This window comes from Heliangelus exortis, chromosome 1 (genome assembly GCF_036169615.1).
Source record: "Heliangelus exortis chromosome 1, bHelExo1.hap1, whole genome shotgun sequence".
Taxonomy (NCBI): domain Eukaryota; kingdom Metazoa; phylum Chordata; class Aves; order Apodiformes; family Trochilidae; genus Heliangelus; species Heliangelus exortis.
In genome coordinates, this window is record NC_092422.1 from 148,562,628 (window position 1) to 148,583,870 (window position 21,243).

Here is a 21,243-nt window from a genome sequence, read left to right on the forward strand (position 1 = left end):
GCTCTGTAAGCTTTGTCTGATCAGGAACTGGGTTTAGGTCCACTTGACTCTGTGGTGACACCTGTGAACACCCCCCAGCCTGTGTTGCTTAAGCAGAAGTTCTCTAAATCCTAAAAAAAAATAGCCTCTTAAATAAATGCTTGTCTGCAACATGTAAAGTCTACCAGATTTCATCTCTCTTAACTCTGAAAAAACAGGCAGTCTGGGACAGTGGTCTTGAACAAGAATTGTTTTAATTTCAATGCCTGTACGGTAACTTCTGTACATGTTGTACTCTGTCCCTTGGGAGGTTACAGAACCAGAAAAAACAGGGTTGCAGTGAAGAAACCTGGAATACCAGCTGCCCAGAGAGGTTGTGGAGTCTCCATCCTTGGAGATATTTAAAACCTGAAAGCATGCTGCCCTGACAAATTTGCTCTAGCTGAGCCTGTCTGAGAAGGTACAGGTCCAAAGGAGGGCAACCAAGCTGGTGAAGGGACTCGAACACAGATCCTATGAGGAGAGGCTGAGGGAGCTGGGGCTGTTCAGCCTGAAGAAGAGGAGGCTCAGGGGAGACCTCATTGCTCTCTACAACTACCTGAAAGGAGGATGGAGCCAGGCGGGGGTTGGTCTCTTTTCCCAGGCAACTCTCAGTAAGACAAGAGGGCATGGTCTTAAATTGTGCCGGGGGAAGTTCAGATTGGATATTAGAAAGAATTTTTTCACGGAAAGGGTGATCAGACATTGGAACGGGCTGCCTGGGGAGGTGGTGGACTCTTCGTCCCTGGAGACATTTAAAAAGCGACTCGATATGGCACTCAGTGCCATAGTCTAGTGACTGTGGCGGTAGTTGTTCAAGGGTTGGACTCGATGATCTCTGAGGTCCCTTCCAACCCAGCCTATTCTATGATTCTATGATTCTATGACTAGGCAACCTCAGCCATAGTGTGATTCTGGGAATAGAACAGTTTTCAATTTTCAAAGCAGTTTTCAATTTTTCTTGATTTGAACTCAACAGAGATTTTCCAATTCATTAGTAGGTCCATTCAGCAATTTCTTGTGTTTAACAGATTTTACAACATCTATGAACTGTCTTTATTCAGTCAGTACCCACACTTTAAAATAGACCCCAGACACATCCAAAAAACTGCACTCTGAGACCAAAACACTTTCAGTTCATTTCCTTTCCCCACAGCATGATCAGCTAGTGACTAGTCATTCCTGAAGCTATTGCTTATGTCACCCATCAACCCTCAAGAATGTGGACATTATCTTGATGTCAAAACTAGCTGAAATCTGATTTTTTTTTTTTTTTGCCTAATTAAGTTCCAACGCCTTCTTCCTGTAAATGCTCTTGTCAGCTAACACTGAGCTGAAAGCTGCTTCCTTTCCTCTAGACAGAAGAGCAAGCAATTTGTTTCTAATACCATTTTGTTCAATTGTGCCCAACTGCCCTTTGCAAATATTTAATACTGGCAAGCCGAAATTTCTGGTTAAATTTACAAGATCTGGCAAATTACTTAATTTCCATGTGCGAAACTAGAGGACAAGAAGTATTATTTTAAGGTTTACATTCAGCATAGATGGCATGCTGACTGCCATCAGAGGGCTCATTTTCAGCTTCCAAGGAACTTTTAAGTTCCATGGGTCATATTCAGACCACTTCTCTAAATATTTCACATCACTAACACAGCTTTTCCTCTCCACTGGGCTGGCAAGTGGCAGACCTGGACAGAAGGTGGGCCGAATCACACATCAGTAACCCCCTGAATTCCAGTGCCATGACATTCCTGTGACACCACTGCTGGGTACCTGAATCAGGCCCCTTATTTGTGATCACCCACAAGCATACAGTTCAGGTTTCTAACCTTCTGTTCTTGTCTCCCCCTGCCCTCCTCACTTGCTCATCCAGGCATCTGCACAGCTCCAGCTCTTAGATTTCTCTGCAGATTTTCTAAGGAGCACACAAGCTTACAAGTGAAAGGCAGCAAATGGCACAGGAAGAAATAGGACAGAAAAATGTTCCCAGTATTTAACCTGCTGATGTTCTGCAGTTCCAGGGTCCAGTAGGGCTCTAGGTCCTGTCCCCGAAGTAGGATCAAGCCCTCTTTGGTTGTGATGAGGAGGTTGCTGCAGTTTATGTCGGGTGTCTTCATCATCTGCAGGAAGTCAACCCCACCACTGGGACAGAGAGAAAACAGAGGGGATTGTGAGGCTTGTATCTGCACATCTCAGCACAAACTTCCTGTCCACATGGCAACTCATCCTACCTAAGATTTTAATTATTCCTGCAGAAGCCCATAATTTCCCCAGTGGACCTTAGTTTCCCTTGGGCTAAATTCAGGTGTGGAACTGAAAAACTTGAATTACTATAAAAAGCACGAAGTCTGGGGGTCCACATTTGTTCCCTCCCTTTATTCCTACCCAAGATGACCTCGACCCCAATCTGGCAGTGAAGAAAAAGGTGTTGAGAAATCCAGGCCCACAATTCTGTCCACTTTTCTGTCCAACTTTTTTTTTTTTTTTTCTCCTTTTTCCTCAAGGTATGCATAGGGGGTGGAAGAAAGGAGCAAGGAGAAGAAGCAGCAAAGGACTCCCTTCTACCACCCTCTGTACTTCTTTTGCTAGGACAATGGGACAGGGAGGAAACAACGGATTCCCCAGAGTGCTGTTATCCACTGGATAATGAAAAGAAGGACAGTATTGAAGCAGAAGGGACCATCTCTAGGAGCACTAAGAGGTATCTACTCTCTCTTTCCTCTCTCAGCAGAAGCCAGATGACAAGTCCATCTCGTACCTGTAAATGTCAATGAGTTCTGACAGGTTGACAGATCTGCGCTTTTCCCACTCTGGCTCTTCTTGCTGCAGCATTGCAGGGAAGCTGTCCCGGTTTCTGGCTTGGGTAAAGATATCCCTTAGGGCAACTGCTTGAACGTTACCTGCCAGGAAAAGAAAGATAAAGAATCCTTCCTGCAAAAGTTAACTCCCTAGCAGTATGAAGGGGTCCCTGGGACCACTGTAATTGTGGCAGAAGGCAAAGAAATGCCCACAGCCAGAACTTCCCTGGCATGACTCCAAGATATTCCATGGTATTCTGACACTTTTCCACACTATGGCAGTGAGACTCATTCCCATGCCGTTTACTTCCAGCTTTTACAGGAGAAGGCACAGTAGAGACATCTCAGGAATGATCTGGGCCCTTTCAATGGTAAAATGAATGGTTTCTCAGCAAGGCAAAGTGCTGGAGAGGCAAGGTGCATCTTACCAAAACCAAACAGGATGTAGATGGCTCCCCGACTGGTGATGTGGACTTGGGGGCCAATCACCTTCCCTTCTCCATTGGTGCTGTACTTCACAGGCCCACCCAAAGCAGTCCCAGTCTTTCCTGACACCAAGATGAAAAATACATCAGGCTGCAAAAAGAGAGATGTTGAGATTTTTAGCAGTTCTCTCTGGAACTTGTGCTCTCAGAATCTTCTCTGGTTACCACCAGCATGAAGCTCTATTGCTCTCTTCTCCCACAGCAAGGTCCAGCTAGTAGTCTCTTTCGCTTTGTTCAGTTTTGCATCCTGGGAGTCTAACATTCATGCTTTTCTTTTGACTGCATATGCCTCAGAAATGGAAGGGACTTCAAAAACCTGAACTACCATAACAACATTAATGATAGAATTGTAGGGAGGGATAAGGATAGAGAAAATCTGCACATGAATTAATTCCACAAATATTTCTTTTGGATACACTGAATGCTCCTTCCTCCAGTGATCTACCTTAACACGACTCACTACACTGCTGCTTAACACTCACTTCAAACCCAGCCTTTCCTGAACAAGCAATTCTCAAGTCTTAGCCAAGGATAAATAATGACAATTCTGTTCATTCCCAGTTGACAAGAAATGCAGGTAGAGGAACTATTGCTTGATCTCACTGCTCTGTCCTATTAAAAAAGTGTGCTTTTCAGAGAAATCTAAGGGAATGAAAATTAGGTGCTCCTGCAGCTCCTGGTACAGCCTTTCCACACTAGGTTCCCTGTTTTTCCTCTAGGTAGTCAAGGTTCTTTCAAACCCTAAGCAGGGATATGCTGTACCTGTGTCTCTTTGAGAGCAAGAATAACAATGTCCCTAATCCCATCTCCATCTACATCCGGAAGAGTTGCAGCCGGTGCAGCCAGGATCCCACTTGAAAGGTGGATGGGGTTCAGTGTCCAGATGGTCTTGCCTGTGGGAAAAATAGGATTAAAGACCTGCAGCACTTGGGGAACCAGCAGGTATGCAGAGAGGGTTCCACAAAACCTTCTTCAAGGATGGAGCAAATCAAATTGTTTCCCTCAGTCTCTGAGAAAAGGAAAGACAAGCCTACAAACTGGGGCAAGCTGCAGCAGGAAGCAAAGTTCCTCCCCCCAGCGTTTCTTTAGGCGGTCTTTGAGTCATGCCTCAAGTCCTGCTGTGCTTCTTAATATCTCTCTAGAAAGACCTGAGCCACCCAGAATTCCTGAAACTGCAGAGAATATTTGAGGGTCACTCTTGGAAGGAGAACCTAAATGAGAGTGCTGCTCAGCAGAGCAGCAGTTGTTTTTCTCAGCCAGCAGTAGAGCCTGCAGGTATATGCCAGGAAAGGGAACAGATGGGCAGTTCTGATAGTCAGAGTGCAAATTTGTGACTCAGTTAAATTCCCAGAAGCAAATAGCCACTCCAGCATGGCATGCTCACTCCACCTCAGGGTGAAAGCATGTTAGCAGATGTGATGTCAAATTATTCAGCAATCCAGCATAGATGCAACTGGAAACTCACTAAGACCTGTTTTTCAAATTGGACAACAACCTCGCAAAAAAAGGCAAAATGAAATTCCAGGCTATTTCACAAAGACTTTTACTTTTCCATGCTTCTTTTGCCAGTGCTTCTGCTTTTTGAGTCATAGTTTAAAAACATTTCTCTGCTGCTTCTGCTTTGTAAGATGGGCTTTGCTCCTGCATGACAAAGGAAACCAAAGACCAGACCTGCAAACACTTGTGCACATTAATAACCCTACTGCTTCTGGTAATGGAGACAGCCTATGGCCCTGACCATGCAAACACTGTGCAAGTAATCTGGTCCCTAAAAGCATTTGAAAGATAAGGGTTGCTGCTCACTGACCACATCTGTCATTGAAATGAAAGCTTTCTTGTACCTCTCCATTCTCCGTTCTGATTCTAAAAGCATCTCTGTGCCATCTATGAATATTTTTGCCAGAGAATTAATGTGGTAGAACAAACAGCAATCAGAGAATGGAGGTGCAAATGATTAAAAATGCAAGATTCACAGCTAATCAATTCTTCTGTGGGCCTAATTTCTCAAGAAGGTTTCCAGGCTGTAGTGCCTGTCATTACATAACTTCTCCAAGAACAGTGCTCAGCTCAATGTCCTTTATGTCAGGGGGATGCTGCAGGATAAGATTAACACTTTGAAATGTTCTGAGATGATAGGATGAAGATGCTGTCATGGAGCAGCAATGGTTTGGACTCTCTTCCCCTGCGTAACTAGAAACTTATTGGTGTTTTGAGTCATTCCTGTGTGTCACTAAGTAACATCCACCATGAAGGGATAGTACAGAATCATTCATGCTTATTAGTCCTTTAAAGAAAACAAAAAAAGCATATTTCTAATATGCTGGTAGTTAACTGTACCTGTGGAGGCACTGAAAAGGCTGAGAAATTTTGATGTTCCTGTAACAAGGCAGACAGGATCTGCAGGTGCCCCCAGTGACAGCCCTTTGCACTGCACACTTCGAGTCTCCTCTGGAAGCTGGATGGACCACAAGGTGCTACCATTCATACCAGAAAGGGCCACCACTGTTACAGAGGGCCTGGAGACACCTGGAAGAGGCAGGAAAGAGAGAGTGAAATCCCTTGGCACCAGAGGCTGTGTTCATGCTGCCTTTGGTCTTCACACTTGAGCTCTACCTCTTAGAGTTGAGTGGCTCAAGCTAGCCTGAAAGCAAAGGTCAAATCCTACCCCATGCCTAAGTCTCTCTGTCTGCAGAGATCCCAGTGCAATAGGAAGCCACTGAACCTGGTAGCCCCTGTATAACAGTGGCCAGTATCAGCATGATGCTGCTACGTTACCTGAGGGGTGTGAGGGTTAAAAGAGAAAGCAAAAGTAGCTAGGAGGAAGAAGCAGGATGATACCTGCAAAACAGTCAGGAATAGTAGCTTCCCCACCATCGGCCAGTCTATTTTCTGTGAATTAATAATTTGGAGCCTGGGAAGTACATGAAGTGACCTGGAGAAAAAGGCAGCAAGGTGAGGGTGTCTCCTGAAAAACCAACCTACAGTTGCTCAAAAAAAAAAAAAATCTATAATACCTCCTGTTGGCAAGCAACAGGATAGCTCAGAAGAACGAGAATGCTCCAACTATCAGCTCTGCCATCACTGCTCTTGTTGACAGTTATCCTTGGTAGTGCCTAGGACACTGGACCACAGTCATTACCATTGGTAATGACTAGGAAGGAGTAAAGATTCTACCACTGAATCTTATCTGTGGCCTTTGCCAAGCTGCTTACTTTCTTCATGCTTCCACCTCTGTTCCTATAAAATAGAGGTAGTTACACAGCTCTTTTGTGAAGGTGGGAAAAAACACCCTCTTATTTCCAATTGCTATTTGCAGAGCAAGTAGCTTTCTGATCACTTCATCTGTGCCCCAAAACCAAATATGTACAAATACTTGGCCAAAAAGATGGATTTGCCTAGATAAGGGGAAACAGATGATGCTGACCCAACAAGCATGGTAGCACAGGACTGCAATAAAAAATATGAGCATCATGACAAAGCACAGGCACATCAGACATTTTAAGGAACTCTGCAAAGAGCAATGCAGTGGACTTGCAATGGCAAGAACTCTTCCCATGCATAAGACAAAACTACAAAGGTCTGTACTAAGAAGTATAGAAAGAGGAATGGAAAGGACCTACGGTGCTTACCCATGACACTAGCGTTCATCAGGGCAGTGAAGACAATGAGGATGTCAGGGAGCCCATCACCATTCACATCACACAGTTCCAGTGGGGATAACACACCACCTGCAACAGTCACACAGATTGACAGCACTGTTGTCAAAAAAGGCCACCCAGCCCAGTCTCAACACCAGTGGGAGGCTGGCCCAGAAAAGAGACTCGTGGACAGCCAAGCCTCACTGAATCTACTAGGGAAGCGCCACTCAGCTCCCACCACTGCATGGAAAGGCAAAAATATAGCATCTGGGTTAGAGAAAGGAAAGGGAAAAATGAAGGAGCCAACAGAACAAGATGCCTGCTTCCCACCTCACTTTTTGTGGTGATGCAGGAGCCACATATGTTATAAAAGTTTAGAAGCCAGGGGCAGAAAGCTAGGAGGGAGAGACATATCTAGACCCGGCAGAAATAATTTCACAAACCACTGTTACTTTACTGCAGAGGTCAGAATGGGAGATACTTTAGAAACATTACCAGTGGCCGGTATAGAATGACAAAAGCTCGTGAATGTTGATTCATGGATTCAAGCAGGACAAGACAAAAGAAATAAGGTTAGTTAAGCCAGTTAGGAGACACAAAGATCTCTGTCCCTCTCTTCCTCAACACATCCACACATTCCAGCATGAAGGTGCTGCTAAAACTCAGGATATAGAGAGCGGGGCGCTAAGTTTTCAAGTGGGCTAGGCCACCTCCATTTGGAACAGAGTGCACCATTCGGTCAAAAAAGCAGGACTGGAAGACTCAAAATGTTTTTTGGTGTCGACAGACCCAAGATTTTGTGGTGCTGTCATCTACTGATGCCAGATTTCACAGGCCTCAGGTTGAAGAGTGAACAGGATACAGGCCCCTGTCTATTACCTCGGAGCATCTGCAGTGGTGAGGAAGGGCCTCTGCTCCGAACTGGCTCTCCCAGATAGGTCTCTCCCGCCGATGCCCAGCTTTGGAGCTGCCACCTCCCCCATGCCAGATGTTGTTCCTGGGGCTTTCTCACCTGCTCCCTGACCTAGGTTGCGGTTCCAGGTGTTATGCAAGTCTCTAGGGGGACAGGGAATTAGAAACGCGCACACCAGCACAAGAATCATCGAGATCACCACAGTGAGCAAAAAGATAGCTGTGCGCAGGTAAGGCATAAGGGAGGAAGGAGCCTTCTGCTCCAAACTTCCAGCTGTCTCTGCAGGATAACCCTCGGGTGCACTCTCTGCCGTATGCTGCTTTGTCATCCCAACCTCCAAATCGGAGTCAGGGTCTTGCACCTCCTCCAGGGGGCTCTTCCCATTCTTGACCCCCCCGTTCTTCTGGATGTTGAGTACCAGGTCATCTTCACTTTCATCACTGTCAGCCTGAGTGAGGGGATCATATTCCCCAAGGTCTGGGCTTTTCTTTCCTGAGGAAAACAATAGAGAGACAATAAATCATGGGACCCTAACTTTTTGCAGCACCTCAGTGGACAAAAGGCTGCAGTGGAGGCAGCACATCACAACCTAGATTTTTCACGGAAACAAGTAGGAGGTGTGAGAGAAAAGGCAGGGTCTGTCCACGTTTCAGAGTAGAAGCTGCTGGAGAAAAGATGTCCACATTTAATTTGTCCAAGACAAAAGTGCGTTTATATATATACATATATATATATATAAAGCTATGTATATTAATATACAAATATTTATGCATGCATGTAAATATAAATGGAAGTCATGGCTGATGTAATTCTAACACTTTTTGCTTGGTAATGGGACATACCAACACAAAGTCTTGCTTAACGCTCTGAATACCTAAACTGCATCACTCTCTTGACTTCAGACTCTGAACTCCTTTAGCACTTGCCAACCTCTAATCCCAACACAACCCATTTGCACTCTGAGGGTTTCACCCTCTGCAACTCATTTTTCCCCTGCTCCTCCTACCTGGTCCAAGCAGCACTGCTGCCTTCCAGCATGTCCCTTTGGGCCAGCAACATGCTGGTGTCAAAAGAGATCAGAACTACCTCAGTAAGACACCACCTTCTTTGCATTGCAAGAGAGAGTGCTCCAGCCCATACAGTAGGAAACGATGGTGAACAGCATTGTTCAAGCTGTTCCAACCACAGGTTGTGCCTGGCCTTGCCCAAGACAGGTAACTTAGCATTGATGCCTTCAGGTGGTGGTAGGACAAAGTATCTTAGCTCTAGGTGTCTGCCCCACAGATGCCAGGCACAGGGATGACTTCTCCCAGAAGTCCTAGACAGCCACAGGGAGCATGATGAGGGCAGGTGCCGAGCCCAGTTGTAGATACTGGCATGAGGCCAGGGCCATCTGTTTAGGGGAGCCAGGAAGATCACGCAGACTTACAGCCCTGAGCTACGAGTGGAGGATCACGTCTCAGGGAGCTGCCCTGTGCCACCAGGCTGGGCATGGAGCCATGGCCACTGTTCCAACGTCTGCAGGGTCTCGGTCTATTTCCCTCTCTCCTGTTTGAAAGCAGTATTTTGATATCCCAGATATCTGCCTCATTTCCCTTTGCCTAAAGCAGACCCAGAGACAGGAGCCAAGTTGTGCTCAAAGATGCTGGAAGCGACACAGGCAAGACATAAATAATACCTAAAAGTACACAAGCTGTAACTGCTCTCAGACACCAAGATGATTGGAAGGCTTTACAGAGCAGAAATTTAAGGGCTTTCATTATTATTCTTCCTGCATAAGATACCATGCCTTACCTCTGGTTTTCCTAATAATGTCGGACTCACACTTACAGACATAGTGTAGTATTTAGTTAGTGCAACACACCTACTTTGCTTCATGTAGAACCTATTTTGTGGCATGTGGATCTCATTTCTTCCTCACTTGTTGCCCTGTGAGAAGACCTTCACTTCTGCTTCCTGTCCCACTTATAAATGGTGTTCAGTGACAATCTTAGGATTTAAGAAAAACTGTCAATCCCACTAAAGGCCAAACACACCACACTAAGTAGAGCAGCAAGGACAATCCACCCACATCAAACAGAAGGAAACAAAGATATCCAAAGAGAGCACATATCTAAACCAGATTCTTCCGTTTTGAAGGTGTCTACAAAAGACTCATGTCAAAAGAATCTGGTGCACATACACATTCCAAAAAGCTGCTCCTTGGGGAGGCAGAGCACCCCTCTAAAAGATACTACATTCCTATAGGACAGTCCAGTGTGTCCCTGTGAGACACGGCATTGTTTCACATAAATCTGCCCTAAATGTGTATTCAAAGTGTGGACTTTTCAGGAAGTCTTAATAACCTTGGTTCCATTCCGTGAGCAGCATGGAAGGCCACCAATGTCAGTGGCACACAGCTGTCTGCTCAGAGACTGCAGTGACAGGGAAGTGTGAATTTCCCAGATGCCTACACAGTAGGTTGTGCTGACAAATTGCTGAAAGAGTACTCAGTGAAAACAAGCAATTCCAGAGAGCTTTTGACAGCAGTCTATTTGCAGCTTCTCACTACAGCTCCAGATGTGCCAGTTCAAGCCAGGTCAGAGTGGTATGAAAAGCTGCTGGCCCAAGAGTAAATGGCATTTAGCCTGGGAAGCCAGTCCTGCAGTTATGTTAACCAGACTGCTCCCAATTTTGGAAACTGGTTTGCTTCTTGGAGTAAAACATCTCAACAGCATACTTACACTTCAGATATACTGTGATTATTTTAATTCTAGACAGTCAGCCCAAAAGACTAACCAGCTGTTCATCCTTGGGGCTACTAAAAACATTGGTAGAAATGAGCTTTATCTGAAACAGATTTGTTCTGGATCTCTAGAAGACAGAAAGGACCTTGAAACTATGGCTCTCCCACTCTTTGTACTGGCTAGGATTGAGATGTTGGGAAAACCAGTGGTGGTATCAACCAGCACAGATGATCCGTAACAGCAACATCTTTCCTGCTGAGAACCAGTTAAGAATCCAAATCCAGTGATCAGAGGCTAGAAAACAGCTACTATACAGTAATGACTTAAATCTTTCAGTGACCTACATAGGAAAGCATCTATTGGGTTACAGGAAAGCTATAGAGCAAAGATATGCTCAGTCTTATTTCATGTCCAAACCTGACCAGGAAGCTGGAACTGGCATCTTTTCTCCCCACCCTTCCTCAATGTTTAGTTGGCACTTTCACATGACACAGCTGCTCAGTAAGGTCAGGGATAAAAGGCCCTGCTGGAATTTTATAACCCAAAAGGATGGAAGACATTGCCCTACAACAACAGCTGTTGGAGCACTCACCTAGCACGTGGGAAACCCAGTTGCATATCTTATATCAAGGGGATTCAAATGCTGTTTGGAGAGAGGTGTAGCAATCTACCTGTAGGTATTTTGGGAGTATGTCTGGAGGGCTGGTGAGGATGTGCTCAGCCTGGCCTCCAGAGAGTGTTCTGCAGCACAGAGAATACATAACTCATGATTCACCAGGCTGGAGAGAGAGCAAAAGAAATATGACTCTTCATCTGAGTTTTAGGTCACCTGCAGAGGGAAGGAGGGATACCACACCTGGCTTCTACTAATCATTCCCGAATTATTTTTCAACAGAAAACCATAAATAAGAGACACATAAACTGCAGTAAATTACGTGTGAAAACAAGGGCATTCTCACACCATTTAAAGCATTAGGATTTATTGGTAAGTGCTTAAGAAGTCAAATTCTTCTCTTTCTGGTCATCAAAAAGGGTCAGGCTGGGGAAAGACTGTCCATCATGAAAAAGCTAAAACTGCTTCTGCTGCAAGTGATCAGCTGCCAGAAAATTCAGTACTCCCGTGCACTTTTCAGCTTTCCATCACGGAAGTAGAATCGCTATGACCTGAGCTGGCCTCTTGGTTAAACTCCCACCCTATCTCCTGAAATGATAATCACTGAATAACCTTCATGATAAATTAGACCCTGCAGTGAAGAAAATGGACTCCAGACCTACCCTGGGCGGTTCTTGTGTATGTAACAGATCTGTATAACACACATCTTGTTATCTGTCTTTTTATAGGGTCTCTTCGTGTCTATAAACCTTGCATCAACCTTACAGTGACAAAATCAGTGAAGTCGGTTTCCCTGCTGTTCCGTGTTCTCTTCTACAGCTATAGAAAATAAACTGTTTATCTATGTCCTGCTCTAAACTGTATTCTGCTTTTTTCCAGGCCTACAGTGAGAAAACTGAGGTTTCCAATCAGTGCCCTGTGGTTACAATCAATCTGAGGGACTGTTTCATATGGTCTGTGTCTAAGTTACTGGTCATGTTGCACTGGATTTAATTTTTTGCAGCCACTGGAAGAAAAAGCAAATACTGAAGAGGAAGGTTTTCAGGGGCAGGAGAGAATGCCCCAAACCTAGCAACTTTCAAGGGCAACTGGACTCTAAACCTCAATTTATGACTTTGAAAATCACCTGTGCATTTGCCTAGTAATACTTTTTGCACAGGATGCTCTTTCAACTATTGCTGTAGAAGAACATGACCTCTCACAGAAGAAAAGATGAATCATGTGAACATGATTTGGAAAAGAGGCATCTGTGAGTTGATCAGTGTTGGAATCAGGTTTCATTCATATTGAAATACTCATTTCTAGTGCTGATGGCTTGAAAGATACTAATCGTAATCCTTTTTCTGTTTTTGACTTACTGGAAAGGCTTTTCTTTGCATTCATTTGGAGTGAAATGAGCAAATCTTGGACTTCAGATGAGTATAATTTTCACTGCACTATTCCAGTGATGACATATTGGCTCCAGTATCCCTTATTATCACTTCATGTTCCATTTATTTTTGTTTTGATTTTTTCCCCAGCTGGCAGGCACCAGTCACTGAGTACTGTATCTCTAACCCTGGGCAGAGAAGTTGACACATATTGATGCAATTAATTTAGTGACAAAAAGAAGGAAAAAACAGCTATGGCAATAGGCTTTCAGCTTTCTCATTGCTGTTGAAAGCTGCATTTTTCAAGTGCTAATGCTACAAACAAGGTATGACGTATGCAGTTTAACTTAAGGACTGATCCAAGAACTCCTTTCTTAACTGCAGTTGCAAGGCCTGTGCTCTTTTCCAAGTCATTGCCTCTGAATAGCAGCTAGATACATCATGCTGGTTCCAGAGGTCCCAAAAGAAATGTGTACTTGTTACTGCAGTCCTCCAGTGGTTACACTCCAACACACACACTTACAACCACCAGTAAGCAGTTTTCCCAAGTAAACTTAATGTAAAATGTATCCCTTCTCGTTAATGAAAACACATAACCAGGAGTTAATTGATTTGCAAACAAATCTTCTTTGAATGAGAACTAACAGGCACTACGTAAACTAAAAAATAATGATTCCTGGTATGGGCTACTAAAAGCTGATAACAAGGGCCTTGAATACATAACTGTGATCTCCATGGATTAATGGAGGAGGAAAGTGCAACCTGCCCATTGAATGCAGATTCGCAGACTGGGGACCATAAAAAGTGTGTGGTGCTTGGAAGGAGTCCTTCCCCAGCAGCACATAGCTGGGCTCTGTCTCTGTCCCATGGCTGTCTCAAAGGCAAGATGTGGTCCGAAGGGGAAACGAGGCATTTTCTCACTGGGTTAATGCAGCCCGGGGTATTGGCGCTGTCTCTGGTCCATCCAGCAGCAACAAACACACTCTCAAGATCTGTTTTTGCCATGTATTTTCACTCCCTTTTAATCTCCTCACTGAAGAGAATAGCTGTTGGCCTCCTGCACCTGCCTTATCTTTCGAAAGATCTGGTTCCCTAAAACAATAGTCCCTTGTGCTTGAATATCCTTTCACCTTGCCGAAGATCTGGCTGGAAGTCATGCTGAGGTTGTAGGCAGACTTAAAACATTTACTTGGGGAACTGCAGTGGCACTGACTGAACTCCTGCCCTGGCTTTTGGGGGTGAAACCAAGGCAGGAGCGGATCAGAGAAGGGCTAACGCCTTCTCGCAGTGGTACCGTCTGTCCAGAGCCCTGTGCCCACTTCTGCGCGGACTGGACGGACCTGGCACCTGCCTCTGCTGCGCGGCTTCTCAGAGGGCCACAGCCAGGCCAAGCACACCCCCCTCCCCTCTGCCACCACACACAACTCCCCTGGAGCCCCGAGGCGCTGCCCCATCCCCTACAGCCGTTCCTCCGCCACGATACCCGGGCAGAGACCGCCGGGACCCCCGCACCTCCAGCGCCTCACCCCACACCGCCCATCACCATGGCTACGCACCCCGCTGCCCCCAGACAGCACCAACCGCGCCTCCTCGCCCGCCGGGGCCAGGCTCAAACCTGGGTGCCCCGGCTCAGCCCGTCCCGGCTCAGCCCGTCCATTCGCTTTCGCCTTCCCGCGGGTGCAGACCCCCTTACCCGGCAGCTTCAGCGCCCGGGACAGCACCGTAGCCATGCTGGAGAGACGCAGTAGACATGCGCGCCGGCCCCTCCTCGACCCACGCCTTCCCGCGGGACGCTGGGAATTGTAGTTCTGCAGGGTGAAGCTCATGGAGAGGGACGCCTCGCTCCATCCTCAGGACCTCCTTTCCCTGGCTCTGCGGGGGAAGAAGGGCAGGGGTGGCGCCGGGCAGCCCCGGGGGTTCCCGTCCCCGGGAGCTGCGGGTGAGGGCCGCGGGATGGGCAGCCCACTGACTGAAAAAGGGTAAACATAATCCTCATTTTCAAAAAGGGAAAGAAGGAAGAGCCAGGAAACTATAGGCTGGTCAGTCTCACCTCTGTTCCCGGTAAGATTTTGGAACAGATCTTCCTGGAGGCACTGCTGGAGCAGAAGAACAATGAAGAGGTGACTGGATATAATCAACACCAAGAGAAAATCGTGCCTAACAAACCTTGTGGCCTTCTATGAAAATGTCCCAACATCAATAGACAAGGGAAGAGCAACCGACGTCATCTAACTGGACCTGAGCAAAGCCTCTGACATTGTCCCGCATGACAACCTGGTCTACAAGCTGGTAAAATATGGCACTCCGTGCCATGGTCTAATAACCTCAGTGGTAGTGGATTAAGGGTTTGACTTGATGATCTCAGAAGTCCTTTCCAACCTGGCTGATTCTGTGGAAAAAAAAAATTAAATATGGGTTTTGTGGATGGATCACTCGCTGGATTAAGAACTGGCTTGATGGCCACACCCAAAGGGTGTCTGTCAACATGTCCATGTCCAAGTGGAGGCCAATGACAAGAGGAGTCCCACAAGGATCAGTGTTGGGACCAGTCCTTTTTAACATCTTTGTCAACAACATGGACAATGGCATTGAGTGCACCTTCAGCAAGTTCACTGATGACCCTGTGGTGTGGGGTGACACAGTGGAGGGAAGGGATGCCATCCAGAGGGACCTTGACAGGCTGGAGAGCTGGGCCCATGCCAACCTCATGAAGTTCAAGACCAAGAGCAAAGTCCTGCATCTGGGTTGTGGCAGTCCCAAGCACTGTCAGTGTACACTTGCAGCCCAGAAAGCCAACCAGATCCTTGGCTGCATCAAGAGAATCATGGCCAGCTGGTTGAGGGAGGTGATTCTCCCCCTCTACTCTTCTCTCATGAGACCCCACCTGTAGTACTGCATCCAGTTCTGGAGCCCCTATTACAAGAAAGACATGGATGTGCTGCAGCATGTCCAAAGAAGAGCCATGAAGAGCATCAGAGGGCTGGAGCACCTCTTCTCTGAAGACAGTCTGAGAGAACTGGGGTTGTTCAACCTGAAGAAGAGAAAGCTCTGAGGAGACCTTATTGTAGCCTTCCAGTATCTGAAGAAGTCCTACAAGAAAGCTGGTGAGGGACTTTTAGGATGTCAGGTAATGAAAGGACTAGGGGGAATGTATTCAAACTAGAGGAGGGTAGATTTAGATTAGATGTTAGGAAGAAGTTCTTCATGAGGGTGTTGAAATACTGGAATAGGTTGCCTAGAGAGGTGGTGGAAGCCCCATCCCTGGAAGTGTTCAAGGCTAGGCTGGATGCGGCTCTGAGCAATCTGATGTAGTGGGAGGTGTCGCTGCCCATGGCAGGGGGGTTAGAACTAGATTATGTTAAAGGTCCTTTCCAACCCTGAAAATTCTATGATTCTGTAGATCTTATTTGTTGATTTTGTTTTATTTTGCAATGTTGGGGGTTTTTGCGTAATTGCAAAAGACCGCCAGGGCGTTTTCCAAAGCTGTCCTCAGTCTTTACCACAGCCTTCTGGGGTAAATGAACAAGTGTACTCTTCCTTTCTCACAATGGGGAAGTGGAAAAAGGAGGGTTTTGTGGCTTCCTCAGAGCCACAAGTTTCCAGCTTTCCAATTCCCAGGCCCGTGCACAGACCATCTAAAACCATCACTTATTGAAGTCATTAATTGTGTGAGAACTCTCGAAGATGACTCCTTTGTCACAGAAAAAAGAAAGGAGTGTTGGCTAAATAGAGTTTGGCTACAGAACACATCTTGTTTCTTCAGCATCTGATGCTGCTTTCCCCTGTTTCAGGCACTGTTCCTGCAAAGAATGTTCTTACCCTTTCTTATCCAGGTCTGTCCTGGAATTCTTCAAATAATAACAATAAAGAAGGACCAGAGAAGAGGCACCAAATGGTCCAGCTGGTGAAGGGAATTCTTTTACATAAGAACAGGAAAGAGAGTAGTTCTGATATAAAAGCTTTTTGTACCAGAGAGATTTTTCCATTGATGTCACGAGGCTTTGGATCAGGACCCTCCAGGGAACACAGCACTTGTAGAGGCAGTTCCAGTTGGCAAACTCTAGATAAGCCATCAGAGTAGTTATTTTTCTTTCCTTTCCAGGTCTTTCTAAATAGACTCCTTCTGTTTCTTGTGTCATTTCCCCTCCTTCACTTTTTTTTGATTTAAGAGCAGTGACAATCCTGTATCCATGTAAATATTTACAGGGTAGACCCTGGATCTTTTTCAAGTAGCAGTAAGCAAAGCCTGTGATACAGAGGGACAAGAGCTGTCCAGCAGAACAGCTTTCTAAGAAAATGCTTCTGGCACCAGAGCTGGGAGCAAAGGTATGGCAGCAGAGTCAGGAGTTGGAAAATCTGGTGGACTCATTTGTGATCTTCTAGCATCTGGCACTCACACATACACTGTGAGAACCCATAGTTTACAACCTTTGTCCATCTGCATAACCCATTCTTAATTTCATCCATCCCCACAAAACTGGGCTCATTCTCCAAGCTTTGAGATCTCTCTGAGGCTAAGGGATAGCAAAGGCAAGGGATTTGTTTTGAAAATCGATGCTTTTGAGGAACATATGACTAAATAAAGTGTTCAGAGGGATGTAACAATTTGCAAAGCATGAGAAATTAGGTTTTCATTCTTTACATTGTGAATGTAAGCTGATTTGCATATAAATTGGACCTGCCAAGTGTACTAGTATCAATGAAAAATCTGTGAAAATAAAAATGAAGTTGCAAATAAATCATTCATTTATGTGAATATTGCTGTTCATTTTATTAATTTTTTTCCAAAGTAGCTTGAAAAAGTCAGATAAATGAGATACATAGGGTCAAGCTTGGGAGTCTGAGAGCTTTGGGTTGGCAGTGTGGCCATTGAGAAAAATTATACAAGCCAAAAAGCATAAGAATATGCACTCACCAGCCCCTCAAATTATACAAGCCAAAAAGCATAAGAATATGCACTCACCAGCCCCTCATCATTGTTAAGCCTGTGCAAGCCCTCCCTGTCCACCCTGGCACCTGCTGTACAGTGTAGGGTGAAGACCCTGCCTGAGGTAAATCTTTTGTGTCCTGCTAGATGCCTGATTCATGCACTTTGAAATGCTGATGTGTTGAAGTCGCTGCATGGGTACCTAATAATCCCCTGACCTACACAAATTTGTAGTGATATTCAGGGTAGGCCTAATAGGGCCAATGCAGGAGATGCTGTGCTTGGCTCAGAAATGGTGGGACACACCATAAGGTGACAATTTCAGCATCAGCTCTTTCAGTAAGTTCTCACGGTCGTGCCCCACAAAAGGAGAGGGGTGATGTCCTTGAGCACAGCATGTGGGGACAGCTGCCTTGTCCAGAAATCCCAAATAACACACTCTAGTCCTATAGCAGGTTGCAGCTGTCTTCTCTTTTTCCCCATTTTTATTTCTTTCTGGCTCCTGTCTCATCACAGGAACAGGCATGGGATGTGTTACTTGAGGGACTTAACTGTGGGGAGCTGCCCCAACCAAACTCCTGATGGGGCCATCTTCTCTAGAGACTCTTCCAGTCTCAGTGTTGTTCTACGTGCTGGGAGCCCTGTGGCTGAGAGCCTGGAGGGAAGTGCTCAGTGGTGTGTGAAATGGAGAAGCAATAAATTAAGAGAGGGAGAAGGTAAATGCTAAGGGGTTATGTTATGCACAAGGGGAGGCAGCATCTGCTGTAAATTTGTCAAGGTTTATTGCTGGGCCAGCAAATAAACAAATGACAGATTCTCTTTATTTACCTCTCTCCCTTCTCAGAGAGGGAAAGGAAAGAGAATAAGGAAAAGAGACTTATGGGCTGGAAACTAAACTACACAGCTTTACTGAAAACAATAAAGATGAAAAAAACCATGAACAGCCTGGGTTATGGAGCCATAACCCCACTAACAAAATGGACACAAATGGTAGCACTGGGGAGACACTAAGAGCTGCCACTCTCCCTCATGGCCCATTGTACAAACACCCTGCAAGGTACAGGGTGTTGCAGGGAAGGTGTAATCCCCTTTTTCCCTCAGCTTGCTAAATCTGCACCTGCCCAAAGGCTGCAGGCTGAACCAGGGGCTGGGGAAATAAGCACAATTTGTTCAGCAGACATAATTCTTGCCAGGGGGATTTTGCTGTCTCAGAGCTTTTTTGTGTCCTGAGAGACCCAGAGACAGACATGTGCAGTAGCCTGTTTTCATATTGCAAGCAAGCTTCATGATTAAGCTACTCAAGTTCAGAAAACTGACTGCAAGCAGCAGTCCTCACTCAGGAGAGCAGAGCAAACACCTTGCAATTGCTTACAAGACAGTTACAGAGATCATAGAATCACAGAATCTTTCAGGTTGGAAAAGACCCTTGGGATCATTGAGTCCAACCATCACCCCTACTCTACAAAGTTCTCCCCCAAGCCATATCCCCCAACAACACATCTAAACGACCCTTAAACACATCCAGGGATGGTGACTCCATGGGCAGTCTATTCCTGACCACTCTTTCTGTGAAATTCTTTTTCCCAGTGTCTGGTCTAAACCTATGTTGCAGCTTGAGTCCCCTTGAGTAGCAGCTAGAGAAATGTGGCAGCAACATCAAAAAAGAAAGGAATTTCTTGCTAGTTGGTTTTATTAAAACTCCCAGTCTCTGCTTAGTGTGCTACAGTGGGTGCTGGATATTCCTATCTGAATGCAGCCATGGTGTTGAGAGTGGGCTGGGCAGAGTTCTTTTCACATCCATTGGGAATGTGGATGGATACAGAGAAGGGAAGTACTACAGGTCCCTCCTGTCCTGCATCCCCTACTAATCCCTGAGGAGGCACAGTGAACAGGGAATTTCCATGATATGCATTGCTGCCTGCTGAGAGCTGTGCTGAGGTAGCACACTGCCTGTGCAAAGCCAATGGGCTCATGCTGTAACCCTTCAGCAGCACAGGTTGGATTTGGACCAGGGTTTTGGGAGCGTGTTCTGTGCTTGTGTGGGATTCCCCATCAGGGTTGTTCAGTGAGTGTTTCCATGCCATTCCATGGACAGCTTCTCGCTTGAAGCCTTTCTCCATATGGTGTCCTCATCTCACGCTGACCATCAGCATTTAATTTCCTGTTTGCAGGAAGTTGGAAAGGCAGCATAACAGGGCTGCGTTCACCCTGTGCTGAATGGGGAACAGCTGGAGACAGATGATTGTTTGGGTTATTTGCCGGTTGCCTGGACATTTTGTTTGCTTGTTTGAGCCCTGAAAAAAAACAAGGTTTCCAGTTCCTCCGGAGGCTGGTCTGTGTTAAGCCTGTACTTTGAGGACTGCTTTTGAAAGCTGGTGTTTTATAACTTTGCAAATGAGTGTCCTGCTGTTTCAATGGCAAGGCTCCATAAAGAGGGCAGTCTTCTCAGAAATTTCCCTGCCACAGAGCCAGCAGGACTGGGGGATCAGGAGCAGCCAAAACCACATGATTCTGGTGTCAGAGAAGCAGATGCCCCACACTGTGGTCTCAGGTGGTCTTCCCTCTTGAGTGGGTTTAAATAGCTGACTAAAAGATAGTGCTGGCTGATGCTTATGGACTGTGCTAAGGATTCCACTCAGCTTTCCTCCTGGTCGGCTCCACTCTGTTGCAATCACAATACTGTGCTTGCAAATACTCTGTCTGTAACACTTGCACATATCCTTTGGCTTCTTATTTCTGAGAGCTTGCTTTTATTCTGAGTGGCTGAACAGTACTTCGCCCTGTGAGAAAAGCATCTTTTTCACTGCTAAGTGCAGACGTTTTGGCTGTGGAAAACGGAGATAAATAAGAATAGACTGGTCAGGAAGAGAGAGGGTGTTGTTGCCAGCTGATATTGGAGAAGTAATATTAGGAAGAATGCAGATTTGGCCAGGGCACTCACAAGCAGTGCTACGGGTCAAGTCTGAGCCTGGATGTGCAGCAACTGTGCAGTTTCAGGCTGTGGTGGGTGGACATCCTCTCAAATACCAGTAGTGTCAATTTGAAACAGACATGGGACCAGAGTTGGGAATCCACGCCCTGCTTCATGAAAAACATTCCTTTAACACCCTGTGTTCCTTTGGAAATCTCTTTAATGAGTACTGACCAGACTTGAGCCTATTTGATTTGGCAGATAGAGACCTGATTGGGGGGGGGGGTCGGAAGGGGAAAAAAAAAATAGCAGCCGATTCATCCCTCCTTGTTTATTCCACCATAAATAGCCTTGGCAGAGCATATCAGGAATTAACTAATCAGTAGGGACTTAATTGGCATGTTTGTTAAAGGCAGGAACAACGTGGTGAACTAACTCATGGCTGGATGGCTGACGGTTTCAAGCAGCCAGAGTGAAGGGCTGCATAGTGGAAACTGTGACTAGTAAGAGAAGTCATACAGCTGTGCCGGAGAGCCAGCATTTGAGAGCTGCCCAAAAGAACCTGGGGCAAAGATCCATGGGTGTCCTCGCAGATGGAGCTGCTTTCAAGAGGTGCTTCACTACCCAGGCTTGCCTTCCCATAAGGTTCCCATGTGTGTGGGAGATGGCTAGCTTACAGGAGTGGGAGGGAGGGGTAGGAGAGGTAGAGCTGGAGGAGGCTCCACGGAAGGACTGTGGAAATCCAGAGAGCAGGGAAATGAAGAGGGACACGTCACCCATTTCAAGCTGAAATGCAGAGGGGGTGGTGAGAAGAGGCAGAGATTTGGAAGCCTCATCACAGAAG

At 46.0% G+C, this 21,243-nt stretch overlaps 1 protein-coding gene and 1 long non-coding RNA gene across 3 annotated transcripts in view; one reads left to right on the plus strand and one right to left on the minus strand.

The window, feature by feature from the left end:
* FAM234B (family with sequence similarity 234 member B) overlaps positions 1-21,243 on the minus strand; it is a 39,820-nt gene that overhangs the window by 7,190 nt on the left and 11,387 nt on the right. Inside the window, exons 2-9 of one of the 2 annotated variants that reach the window (XM_071732878.1) lie at positions 14,255-14,433; positions 7,952-8,344; positions 6,931-7,029; positions 5,639-5,827; positions 4,064-4,194; positions 3,245-3,392; positions 2,777-2,918; positions 2,017-2,160 (exon numbers count right to left, since the gene is read on the minus strand). In XM_071732878.1, coding sequence (XP_071588979.1) covers positions 2,017-2,160; positions 2,777-2,918; positions 3,245-3,392; positions 4,064-4,194; positions 5,639-5,827; positions 6,931-7,029; positions 7,952-8,344; positions 14,255-14,387 — 1,379 coding nt within the window. In that variant the 5' untranslated portion in view covers positions 14,388-14,433. The remainder of the gene's footprint in view (positions 1-2,016; positions 2,161-2,776; positions 2,919-3,244; positions 3,393-4,063; positions 4,195-5,638; positions 5,828-6,930; positions 7,030-7,951; positions 8,345-14,254; positions 14,434-21,243) is intronic. The other variant, XM_071732879.1, reaches the window with a different exon arrangement.
* Positions 8,340-13,240, plus strand: LOC139791096 (uncharacterized). Its single transcript, XR_011723765.1, has 2 exons — positions 8,340-11,563; positions 12,071-13,240. It is a non-coding gene; the product is annotated as an uncharacterized lncRNA (long non-coding RNA).